This window comes from Pithys albifrons, chromosome 9 (genome assembly GCF_047495875.1).
Source record: "Pithys albifrons albifrons isolate INPA30051 chromosome 9, PitAlb_v1, whole genome shotgun sequence".
NCBI lineage: Eukaryota > Metazoa > Chordata > Aves > Passeriformes > Thamnophilidae > Pithys > Pithys albifrons.
The window spans coordinates 32702598-32715445 of NC_092466.1; the positions used below are offsets into that span (position 1 = coordinate 32702598).

The following is a 12848-nucleotide window of genomic DNA, read 5'->3' on the forward strand; positions in this document are numbered from 1 at the left end:
TTGGGTTTGCTTTTATTGTCCATTTAGAGGGTTGGGGTTTTCCTAATAAATTCCTGTGTTGAGATCAAACTGGCTCCTGAGTATGCCCAGGGCAAGAGTGGGGATGGCACTGCAGGAAGGAGCATCAAACCAAGCCATGAGCTGTGCTTTAGTGATACCAGTGCTAGAAAAACTCTCACTTGGAGCAGACTGACAGGGGACACACGGTGTGCTGGAAGGCTGCTGCTCCTGTTAGCAAACCTGGCAGCCTTTTGGACTGGCTTTTGAAGACCAAGGATGAGACACATTGAAAAAATCCCACAACACTGAACACCTCAGTGGTGCACGTGCTCTTTTATTAATAATACAGTAACAAGGCATTAATTACAAACAGCTGGTGTCAAGGTGACCTGTATCAAAGGTGCAACCTGGAGACATGAGGGTTTAAAGGCAGTAACACCCCCACAGCCAAGGTGGCAAGACCTGCTGGCCCTGTCACGCTGAGGGGACCAGCAAAGCCCAGTACATGTCACTAAGGTCTTCATGCAAACATGCTGGAGAAAACATGAGCTGGAACAGGGTATTTTTTTCTCCCAAACTTCTCCTTTTATTTCATTTAACAGATAGCAAAATTAGGGAAGGTGGAATAATCACCTACAAAAAATTTTTAATTAATGAGCACTGTAGGTTTCATGGGATTTCTTAATTAGCAGTCTAGAAATGACACTGCCCCACCATCCTGAGCTTGGAAACAGAGCAGCCCTCAAGAGGAAAGGCACCATTTGTGGTTGGGTTTGCTGCCCATGCTGTGCTAGGGCAGGGCAGTGCTGTGCAGAACATGGTCATAAATGACAGGGAGCAGCAGCCCATAGTCTGGAGCTGCCTCATAATGGCAGTGAGTGGCTCATCATGAAGTTCTGGCTTTGCAGGGAGCCCTTTCACCTTAGCAAATGCAAAAAAACATACCAAAGGATCTACTGAATTGCCAGGCAAAGGCATCTTGAGCAACAAGTGGAGTCTGGGAGAACTTCATGACATGGCAGGGAAGGCAAGTTAGAGTCTTCAAAACAATTTAGTCCATGTGGATTGCAGATTCAAGTGGATTTAGAAGCATTTTATTTCTCTGCAGTGTGTTGCAGAGGTGTGGACTAACAGCCCTTACCTGCATTATGCAGTTTGAGACAGAGTGCAGCCATTCAGCAGGTCACTTATCAGCACAACCCTCCATTTAGGACTCTGCTGCCATCAGAAAGTAACTGAAATCCCTACAGATACCTTGCAGAAACCTCCCCGTCTCTAAGATTCAGGATATGTGCATTTCACACACTGATTTAATTAATTTCTTGTTATTTTGTGCAGCAATTAGAAGTTTTGTTGTTAGTGCCTGATTTATCTAAGTTCCAAATGTCACACCAGCACATTTATTAGGGCTCACAGAACAAGCAGGGAGCAGAACACAGACTCCTGCTGATGCTTCCTCAGGCCTTTTAAAGAGCTGTCATTACTGCTGTGCTGCAGTCAGGGCTCTTTTATTACATTAGTACATTCATGTGGTTACATGTTTCGTGTGTCTCATCAATTTAAACTTACATTTCCAAGGCTGGGCCTTGGCCAAGGGGAGCTCTTTAGATGTCTCAGTGTAGACCCAAGTTCAGGGCCAGACTCTCGGGTCACACCAGACCATGATGTGCTCACGGTGTAACGATGCTGAGCAGGGCCCTGGCCCTGTGGCACCACATTTTAAAAGCTGGATGTCATAAAATGCACCCAGTTTAGTAGTGGCCATCCCTCCTCCCTGGCCCAGAGGCACCAAATCCTCAGGAATGCAGTGTGATTTTGGGCAGGTTGCCACACTGCTTCCCCTTCCCACTACAGCACAGCCCCACAGTGCATCACTCAAAGGGCTCTCCTGAAAACACTGGAGAGTTTATGACATCAAGAGAATTCTTTTTGGTTTGGTTTCTGGTTGTTGTTTTTTTTTCAACTGTGTGCTTCTAATTAATCCAACAGCATTTTCAAATAATTTAAGCAGGTGTTACCTTACAGATGCAAAGAAAAGCAAAACATTAACACATATAATTATTAAGTGGGGGGGAAAGATGAAAAATCATCAGAAATTCAAGATAGGAACACACAAGGTGGCAAAATATTAGACTATTTCTCTGCCTCTAAATTCACTCATGACTTGAACTGGATGGATTCTCTTCTTTGCAGAACCTTTTCTGACAGCAGCATAGATTTCTTCTGGCTTCTCCCTTTTAATGAGGGGCTTCTTCTCTGGGGCCTTCATTCTCCACATCACAACTGGATGCCGTGGGCCAGTGGGACTCTGAATCTTGATGATCTTAGTGGATGCAATGTAGGACATCTTCACTGTCTGCACCACAGCGTTCATGAGGTTCTTGGCAGCCTGAATGAGCGAAGTGACACTGTCCAGCTGTGAGGAGACAGAGACATTAGCCTGGGAAGCTGGGGGGCTTTCAATCACAGCCTGCTCAGGAGTGACAACAGCTAAAAAGCAAGGCTATCACACTAAAACCTAATTTCTTTATTTTCCTTTGGTGCGTGTGGCTGTTGTATTTATGTTCCCCTGCTCAGATTTACAGTGGTAGACAGAAGTTTGGGCTGGTGGAATATATAAGTGCTTACATAGATAATGTTAGTTATTTTCTTGAACATGAATAGCTGATGCTTGTCTGCAGGGTTTCATTGCAATTACTCCTCCTGGTTAATGAATCCAGCTCAAAGAAGAGCTGTGAAAATGTGAACCCCTTTGGTTCAGCACTCAGCAAGGTTTCCAGCTGCTCCTGCCACATTCCAGGCTGCCACACATGCTTGGGAGCAATGCTGGATCCTGGGCAGTGCCAGGCTTTGTCAGAGCTGTGAACCCAGTCCCAGCAGCCAAGATCTGTAAGGGTAGCTAAGAGCAGGATGGCACAAAGGGGTCACTGACTCTGTGGCCTCTGGAACTGTTTAAGAAGTGCCAATCTGAGGCAGAATACAGAACAAACTAACCCCCATCACCTCCTCCCACCTTCAGCAGCACCTACACAGGTTACACCAAAGGGATTTTCCATCAGTACTCAAGGAAACAGAAAATAGTAGCACTGAGGAAGCTCACTATGGTTTTGATGGAAAAAATAGTAGGATTATTCTATATAATTGGAGGGACACTTCTTTACCTTTTAAACATCCCCCTCGTGAAACATTTGTCCTCTGTAAAAGCACTGAGGGCAGGTCTCTAAAGGGCCATGGGTTTAGTGGAGAGGGATCTTGCACTTTGCCATCCAGCCCCACAGCCTTTGGCAACACACAGCTTGGCAAACTGAGTTATTAGGGAGGGCTCAGGGGCTTCCCTCCTTTGCCAGATCAAATGAACTGATCAGGTGAGAGCAGTGTGTTATTGTCTGTCTTCACTGTGGTTGTGTAACACTTAGTAACACATGTTGATTGCAAATAAGGCAGGAATAAAAAGTGCAGCCAAATGTCTGCATTTACGTGCAATTTGGAAACACCTCTGAACTGGCAGAAAACCCCTCCAGTTAATACAGCACTTACTACTTCTCTCTGGAAGTGCCAATAAAACCCCAAAACACCCCTACTCCTTCCACCCCACAGTTAAAACTAAAGAGGCCTGGCTGAATGCACACACATGTGTGACGGCAAACCGGAATTACCTGTACGCTCCCAGAAAAGGTGTAAAATGCACCAGATGGCAGCTGAAGTTCATTGCTTGGTGCAGTGTGAGAGCTTCTAGAAAGGCCAGTTTCCAAATCAGTGCAGGGCAGTGGGGTGCCATGGCACAGGAGCTGGGTGTGGGGCTGTGGGTCATGAACTGAGAGAGGGCAGCAGGCTGGCAGCCCCTCACTGCAGCTCCTGGGATATGCTCTGACATGGAGTTCACAGCACATGGTGCCCCCAGGCCCAACCTCAAATACCACCTTTAAACCAACCCTTTTCCAAACTCCCAGGCTGTCAGTAAGGTGTCTGCTCAGGGGCCCTGTCCTGACACCCCTGCCATGCCTGCAGTGCCAGCACATCCCTTTGTTCTGGGACACTGGCTGGGCTGTAGCTGCACTCTGTGCCAGATGAGCCAGGTCCTGGCTCATACTGTCACAGTGTATTTGCCTGATGAGAAGGAGAGAGGAAGAAGTTCATATGAACCTTTTCCTTTCATGCTAACCAGAGGATTCATTATAGACCGACACACCTGTGCATACACACACACAAAATTTTAATTATCAGTTGTTTTCTAGAAGAGCTGACAACACCATAATCCTGACAGCTTCCTAAAAGCCTTGACTAATCTTTTCTCCCCCCGAGTGGTCAATACATACACACTCACTTTTCTAGCCCTGTGAAGCTGCTGGGTGAAAATACAAGATAGTGTTGGTTCCATGGCAGAGGGTGTATGGGCTAAGAGGCAGTTTTTCCCCTGAAGCTTCTCTTTGGCTTCAGTGGCTGTAATTCCTTCACCCTTTTGCAGCTGCTCTGGAGGCTCAGGAGGAGGATGACAGGAAGGGCAGCAAGCTGGGCTGGGGTGCCAGTGGCACATCCAGGAATGCTGCTCCAGGGATGGGCAGGAAAAAATTCTGTTTGCAGAGAAGGAAAAAGGCTTCTAGAAGAAATTGGCAGCATCCAGGCAGGATAAAGGTCATCACAAAACTTGAGGTGGTTTGTATTGTGACTTTTAGCGTAACTGAAACACTGATGGTTTCACAAAGTGGGATCCTTTCAGGTGAACATTACAATTTACTTGGCCTTTCCTCTCCTCCAGAAAATGAACAGTCGCCACCTGGGGCTCCGTTCACAACAGTCCAAAGCTCCCTCACCCCACCACTGTGATCAAGAAAACTGTACTTCTATGTCTTAAACTATGATCATATATATCTACTGTCAACAGCAAATAAACTTCATGAGTCCCCAGTTTTGATGAGATTATAACTGGAAACCAAGATGTGGCAGTGCCAGCCTCCCAGGCTCTGCCAGTGGACACCTGTCAAGGTGCTAAAGGTCCAAAGACTGGCTCCCCAACCCAATTGTGCAGCTGTGCCAAACTGAAGTGGCTCAATTCCACTGCCCTTGTCATGCCAGAGGGACTGAACCTCTGCCACACTCTAAACTTGGCAGAAGATGCCCCGAGATACAAACAGCCTTGCAGATACCTAACCCAAAGATACCAGAACCAGCTGCTGTGTGCCCCCTGCTGAAGGCAAGATGACCTACAGACCACTAAGGGTGTTGCTTATATCAGGGTGCTGCTGTCTCAATTCGGGTGCTGCATTGCCATGGGGCTGGGTGGGTGTGGAGGTGGAGCATGTCAGCAATCACCAGGAATTTTACCTTCCTCTTGGCATCTCTGCACAGACAGTGAGATACAGGGAGGCTCAGTCAGTGCCACCCTTCAGGCTCTGTCCACATTATCTGCAGCATCCCAGTGTCCATATTTTCACCTCAGCTATCTGGATGCTTCTCACATTTTCCTTCAGAACAGGTGGGAATATTAACTGCATGCAGTATTTTGGAGCAGCTTTTAGAAGATGTTCTTGGACATGTACTACAGATGGTAAGAATCAGGCCATACATTGAATCTTTATTTTTTTTGTCTCTAGAGAGCAGCTGTTTTTATACCTCAATGCCAGGAGCATTACACAGTTTGGTGGAAATCTGTTGTTCTTCTATAAAACTGATGTACTCAAGGACTGTCTTCACTTGGATGCTTTTATCTCAGATATTCAGCAGCTCTTCAGGGTCTCATATCCAGGAAAACTGATGAAATGAAACTTGGCATAAATGAAAGACTGATAAAATATTCATTGAGCGTTTAAGTTCATTTCACTTAAAGAGATGTAGCTGCAAACTCTTCGATGCACAGCAAGTGGTACATAAAGATTCACTAGCAAAACAAACAAACCTACTCCGAACTAAAAGCTGCTTTATTTTTGCCTGACTCCACTTTTACTCTTTCAGTATTTTGCAGGGAGATGCACCATTGCAGCCTCCACATTTCACAGGTCTGACTGTGGCAGTTAAGACATTAATTCATTAAAGGCTTTAGGAAAACATCCCTTGCTGTACCTTTCCTCAGCTGTCCTGTGGGAATTAGTACTTAGTTTCCACTGTTGCAGAATCACACTGGGGTGAAACACAGAAGATACAGACCTGATGATGGTATTTTATTTTAGAAAAAAACCCACTCACCCAGGCCCCAGCACCAGCACCAAAGTCACACTGGCAGCATTCCTGCTGGAGTCAACTCTTGTCTCTAGTGCTTCTAATTCCTCCTCTGAGTGCAAGTAACCAAACTCTCCAAGGAATAAAAAGGCTGAAGAAAAGGGAGTTTAGAAAAAAATGCATTTTGAAACTTTCCTTTCTGTTTGTTTACATGCATAGCATTTTTCTCTTTTTTTATAAATTTTAATGTCTCAGCAAGTGTTGCAATCCATTGCTGGATTACTGTGAAACAGTATAATAACTGATATGGTCAGTTATTTTTAATATTCAGAATGATTGAGAGAATTGTGAGTAAGAATTTGAAGAAACTTTTGCTGGCAAAGTGTTTCCTGTTCAGTGCACTAAGAAATCTTGCCTTGTCACGTGTCAGCAGGAGTCGTTTGTGTAGCAGTTAAACCCAAAACTTCCCTATTCCCAAAGCTCCATTCTCTGACCATCCTCTTCTTTCCTTCAGGAACTCAGGTTTTGCTGTTTGAGAACAGATTATCAGCTGGCTGTTTACCATCTCCAGGGTGGTATTTACAGTTCAACCAGACTTCTGGTTTTTGTACAGGTGGAAGCTGAGAACTGAATATCAAATACATAGTTCTTTTATCAGCATTTGAAGTCTGAACTTAAAATTCTTTTGGAAACAAAGTCAGTTATTTAAAATTACTCTTAATTGAACCATAAGGTTTGTTAAATACGTTTCTAGGATCAAATTTCCTTTGTTATACTATACTGAGAGACTAAGACTGAATTTTTATTTCTTTGCCAGCTACATCTGAAAATTACATGAATTGTCCACTTCTGTAAAGAGCAGAGTGTCTGATTAGTGCTGCATTTAAGGTAAGGAGTGCTTACTACTTTGTGCTTTTGACTTTAGTTCTGCTCATTTTACTACGTTTAGCTACTTGCTTTTGTGCATTATTTTATGGCTCTTGCACTAAGGCCACTATATGAAATAAAGTCACTTAATCCCTTAAGATTCAAAGTAGCAGGAAACCCAAACAGGTGCATTAAGAGTGAAATCTTGACTGCTGAAGACACCAGTGTTTTCCCTTGTTCTTGGCCAGCATTTGAACACTGACTTACCTGCCTTGTTTTCTGAGCCACACTAGTGATAATTTCATTTTAATGACAATGGAGGTCTTGATGGAACACTGACACTGAAAGGTGGGTGGTCAAGAAAGCACAGGGGAAGGTCAAAGAGTTGGAAGCACTTCATTGCCTACCATGTTTCCTCATACAGCTGCCAGATGATACATAAAACCTATCACAGATTTAATGCCAGTAGAGGTTGTATAGAAAATAAGCCAAAGGGAGAGTGGCCACTGTGATTCTTTTTCTATGGAAACTGTGCCCTCAGTGTTTTGCTCACCTCTGCTTGGCCATCCCTTTGGGATACTGGAGAGATTTCATCCCCACTCATGGAACTGGCCCCAGGAAATCTGCTTCACTCTTTGGATTATTTCTTTTCAATGAACTGAGTTTTCCTAAAAATGTGGCTATTCTGTTGGTTATCTGTGCCTGTCTGTCCACCCAATGACTGCATTATAACCTCAAGGATATTTGGGGTTTGTTCCGTGTATTTTACCCATTTTTCAGGTGAGGAAATTCAATCTAATGAAATAAATAACTAACCATGACCAGAATCTGCTTCAGGCTAAGTAGGATTCAAAGAACTGAAACTGAGTCCTATAATTAGACCAGGCCTGTGCCCAAGTTAAATGATAAAGAGCTTCCAATAAAGGCTCTAAAACTGTTCCTCTGCAACACCAAAATGGAGCAGATGCTTGGCCAGGCAGTTATCTCAGTCCCTCCCAAGTACTGCTGCCTTCACTTCCACAGAGGTTTTAAAAAAAAAGGATTCTATTTTTTTAAAAACATGTCTTGAGAAAAATCCTTCATAAGGGATAATACAATACAAATCCTCTCCTTGCTGTTTATGAAGAAATGAAATGCTTGTTGCAATAATCTTTTACATGCATTGATGCTAAGAACTATAAAACACATCTTGATTTTGCTAATTTTGCCAAAGTGATAATTTTTAGGCAAAGTTAAGTGTCTTGTAGTGTATGTTACCAGCAATACTGCTTTGAATTAGTTCTTCTCAGTAGATGCAGTTTAGAAAACAACAGTCCCTGAGATGTCTGTCACTGACAGGAAAACCTATGCCTTGCTTTGCTTCCAAAGGCCAGGAGTTCTGTGCACACACACTGCCAGCACTAGGCACAAGCAGAGAAAGGTGCAGTGTTATTACATAAAAACCCTCCCAAGCAGTGAAACATTTCTGTCACCTCTCAGTAGAAGAAAACTTTAATATATCAGCTCTTGAGGGCTAACATCACCTTGTAGAAAATGGGCATTTTAATATTTTCAGAGTCAAATACCAAAAGAAGAAGTCATTTTAAGCATGGTGTAAGGCCCTGCAAGGAGCCTTCCCATTTGTTCACACAAACTGAGCTGCAAGTCCCCACTGACATGGGCAACAGCAGCCAGGAGAAATGCAGTGGCTGAAAGGGAGCAGTGGCCATGGCCCGGGTGCACAGAGGGACCTGCTGTGTCAGAGCAGCTGCTGGGCACCTAAAGAGGGCCAAAGAGATGGTTTTCCATTGAAGGTTGCACAGCAGTGAAAGCAGGAGAGTGGCACTGAAGGGAGTGGCACAAACCATAGCCCTGCAGTAAGCCAAGAGGGCTGTCAGGCAGCCCATACTGCCAGCTTGGTGCTTGGTCCTTTGGTCCCTCTCTGCAGTCCCAGGGATGCCCATCCCAACTTCTCAATTGGGGGAAAGCACACCCAGAAACCCCAAAGGGAACAGAAATGCACTGCTGCCATCTCTTCCTTGGCACAGGGCTCGGCACAGTGCCAGCTCTTCAGTGGTACTGAAAGCCTCCAGGTGCAGTGAGGGCATGGAGCCACCTGCCAGCTGACAGTGTGCCCACCTCAACCTTCCCTGGCCTCTGGGTACCCCGGGACTGGGGCTGTGCCAGCCCAGGGCTGGTGCCACACAGCCTGTCCTGTGTGCCTGAGCTGGTGCCACACACCCTGCCCTGTGTCTCGGCTGCTGCCACACACCCTGCCCTGTGTCTCAGCTGCTGCCACACACCCTGCCCTGTGTCTCAGCTGGTGCCACACACCCTGCCCTGTGTCTCAGCTGCTGCCACACACCCTGCCCTGTGTCTCAGCTGCTGCCACACACCCTGCCCTGTGTCTCAGCTGGTGCCACACACCCTGCCCTGTGTCTCAGCTGCTGCCACACACCCTGCCCTGTGTCTCAGCTGCTGCCACACACCCTGCCCTGTGTCTCGGCTGGTGCCACACACCCTGCCCTGTGTCTCAGCTGCTGCCACACACCCTGCCCTGTGTCTGAGCTGGTGCCACACACCCTGCCCTGTGTCTCGGCTGGTGCCACACACCCTGCCCTGTGTCTCAGCTGCTGCCACACACCCTGCCCTGTGTCTCGGCTGGTGCCACACACCCTGCCCTGTGTCTCAGCTGCTGCCACACACCCTGCCCTGTGTCTGAGCTGGTGCCACACACCCTGCCCTGTGTCTCGGCTGGTGCCACACACCCTGACCTGTCTCTCAGCTGGTGCCACACACCCTGCCCTGAGTCTCTCAGCTGCTGCCACACACCCTGCCCTGTGTCTCTCAGCTGCTGCCACACACCCTGCCCTGTGTCTCAGCTGGTGCCACACACCCTGCCCTGTGTCTCTCAGCTGCTGCCACACACCCTGCCCTGTGTCTCAGCTGGTGCCACACACCCTGCCCTGTGTCTCAGCTGCTGCCACACACCCTGCCCTGTGTCTCTCAGCTTCCAGCTCTGCCTGGCTGGAACACCTTCACGGTTATGCCATGTGGGGAACATTTGGCGTAATGGGCATGGGAACTCAGGGAGGAAACCAGACAGCGCAATCCAGCCTCGAGGTGTGAAGGAAGAAGCATTAAAGCACCTACATCTGGCCCAAAGAGGACTTAGGTCACTGTTTAAGTTAAATCTGGTTCTTGAGATACCAAGAGGAAGAGCTGAAGATAAATGAGAAAATTGCAGGAAAAAAAAGTGACACATCCTCATTGCACAGGTAAGGCTGGACAACCTGAGAGGGCTTTTCTCTGCCCTCAGTGAATTCTGGGAGACTGCAACTCTTCAGAACTCTCTTTTCCAGATATGCCCTTTTTAAGGGCAAAAATCTTTGTCTCCCTTGCCAAATACAACATAAAATTAAATACAAGAAGACAATGACTATAAATAGCACAAAATAGAGCTGCCTGACAGAAATGAGGGAGCACAATATTAATATAACTGTTAATTTTCTGCCTTGTGTTATAATTCTCATTACTTAAAGCCATTGTTGGAATAAAGAGCAAACTGGCAAGGTAAGGGGCAAGCCTACCACTGTGCAGGACTTGTGAAGGAATCATCAGCATATCTATGTTAAATGAATGCAATTACTGTCAGTCTGCATATTGCAAATATTACCCCGTTATTTTGTGCCTGAAGAGGCACAAATTTATTCTAATTAATACAGGGAAATGTCCATTTCCCCTTTAATCACTCCCAGTGAAGGTGTAGTGAATCCTCACCATCTTCCCTTGTACAGCTCACAAACAGGCAATGCAAGCTGCAGCACTTAAAATCCTAAGTTTTATGGGAGTATGAAAGACCAAACACTGGTCAAGGAATTATTACTGAATGATAATAACAAAACTGCAGTGAATGCAGAATTAGAAGATAAGGATCCACATCTCTGCTTCTCTTTTTCTGTACCTGACCCCCTATAACCCCTGTAATTGGGGCTCTGTCTAGAGTGAAGGTACTGGAGCCCAGGGAAGGACAGTTGGAAAGGCAGACTGCAAGATTATATGGCCTGAAGTCAAAAAGCCACTAAATGAGGAGAGAACTCCTAATTCTCTCTCCTACAAGAGAACTTCTTTCTTAGGAGAACTACCAACTGGCTGCTCCCCAGAGCATGCCAACTGCCCCAGGCAAACTGGCCTATTGAAGCTATGCTGAAGCTACAGCAGGGGCATTAATTTGGGTAAGAAACCTTCCAGGGGAGGTTGTCAGAGGAGTGTTACAGGGAAGACAAGGTTACAGGGGACACAGATTAAGAACAGCTGAAGAACATAATGTGGTGCAGACAATGAATGACTATGAACTGTGTTCATGGATTTCAACACACTTTTCATATGTATAACACTCTTTGTTGTCATGGAGTGAGTCCCACACTGAGCTGTGCTGGCAGTCAGCAGTACCCTCTCCACCACAGGGCTTATATAGGTGAATACATTTGGATGTTGGCAGAGATACAGGTGCCCTCACACCGTGGCATTGCTGGCCACTGTTACACGGTACTGTACACAGACTCACAGACTATTCTGTGTTGGGAGGGACCTACAAGGATCGTCGAGTCCAACTCTTAAGTCAGTGGCCCACACAGGGGATTGAACCCATGACCTTGGCATCATTACAGCCAAGTTTTAACCAACTGAGCTGATCTCAGGGTCAAGGTTAGTCTGTAATGCCATTTTATATGTACTTTACTTGCTCTGCCATTGCATCATCCAGAAGAAGATGCTGCTAAGACAGATGCTGTGACTTTATTGCACACAGACGTCTTTCTTTACAGATCTATGTGAATAATACATCCCTCACTCTTCATCCCTCTATTCTTTCCTCTGACTTCAGTAGAAGGTGCTTGGCATTTTGTTTCATGAACTGCTACTCTTTTTGAGAGAAACTTTTAAATTCCCTGAGGCTGATTTAACTCCAAAATCCTGTGCACAGTTCTTATGGCTGGAGGAAGAGAAATGTGTTATGTAGGTGCCACCTTCCAACAGTGCTTTCCTATGTGGGTTCCACCAGCCTGTGCTCAGGCACTCCCACCCTGTACACAGTGTAGACACTGATATTAACCATCAGAACGTGGAAATCTGCTGGACATTTCTCACTGGAGGAGCTTCCCCCTCAGCCCTTCTGTTGGCACACACTTGTCACAGCTCCTGAAGGGGACAGGAGATACCAAAGGGAACTGTGAGGAGCCACCAAGAGGCAGGTGAGGGATGGCCAAGGACCAGGTTGTTCATGGGGGCAGGAGAGAGAAATCTTGGGGAAACGAGAAATGGAGCACCCTGTAAGTGCAATTATTTCCTAATTCTCATTCCAGGAGATATTTCCCTGAAGCAGATCTTCACTATTCAAAGGATGGATACCATTTTAGATCCTTAGAGACTCATGAGTTTTGCACTAAATGCACAACAAAAACTGCAAGGGCATGCCCTCTTTTTTTCTTAATCATGCCTGATGTCTCCTTTCTGAATTCCATTCTTTATTAGATTAAACAGATAAATGAGAGAAGATCAGGACTGGGGAGAATATAATCCTATTCCAGCTGCAGTTTTGATTCACATATTTTCTAGTAGATTTTTTCCTTAATATCTTCTGGTGGAGGGAGGAACAGGGAGAACTTCACTTTTTCATACAGAATTTTGGTCACTTTTTTCAAGGCCAGATAACCTACTAACATAACCCAATTATAAGGGCCCAACATGGGCTTTCAAAGCTGGAATTTGCTCCAGCTTTTAAGAAAAGCAATACAATAATTAGCAATTTTTCCCAGTGGTGAATTGGTCTCCCTCTCTGCTTATTTATC

General features: G+C 45.7%; 1 protein-coding gene across 5 annotated transcripts in view; it reads right to left on the bottom strand.

Moving 5' to 3' along the window:
• Nucleotides 1-320: 320 nt before the first annotated feature.
• The window catches only part of LOC139675769 (catenin alpha-3), a 183992-nt gene continuing 171464 nt past the window's right edge, over nucleotides 321-12848 (bottom strand). For all 5 annotated transcript variants that reach the window (XM_071563844.1, XM_071563842.1, XM_071563847.1 and 2 more), the window contains one exon: nucleotides 321-2416. In XM_071563844.1, coding sequence (XP_071419945.1) covers nucleotides 2129-2416 — 288 coding nt within the window. In that variant the 3' untranslated portion in view covers nucleotides 321-2128. The remainder of the gene's footprint in view (nucleotides 2417-12848) is intronic.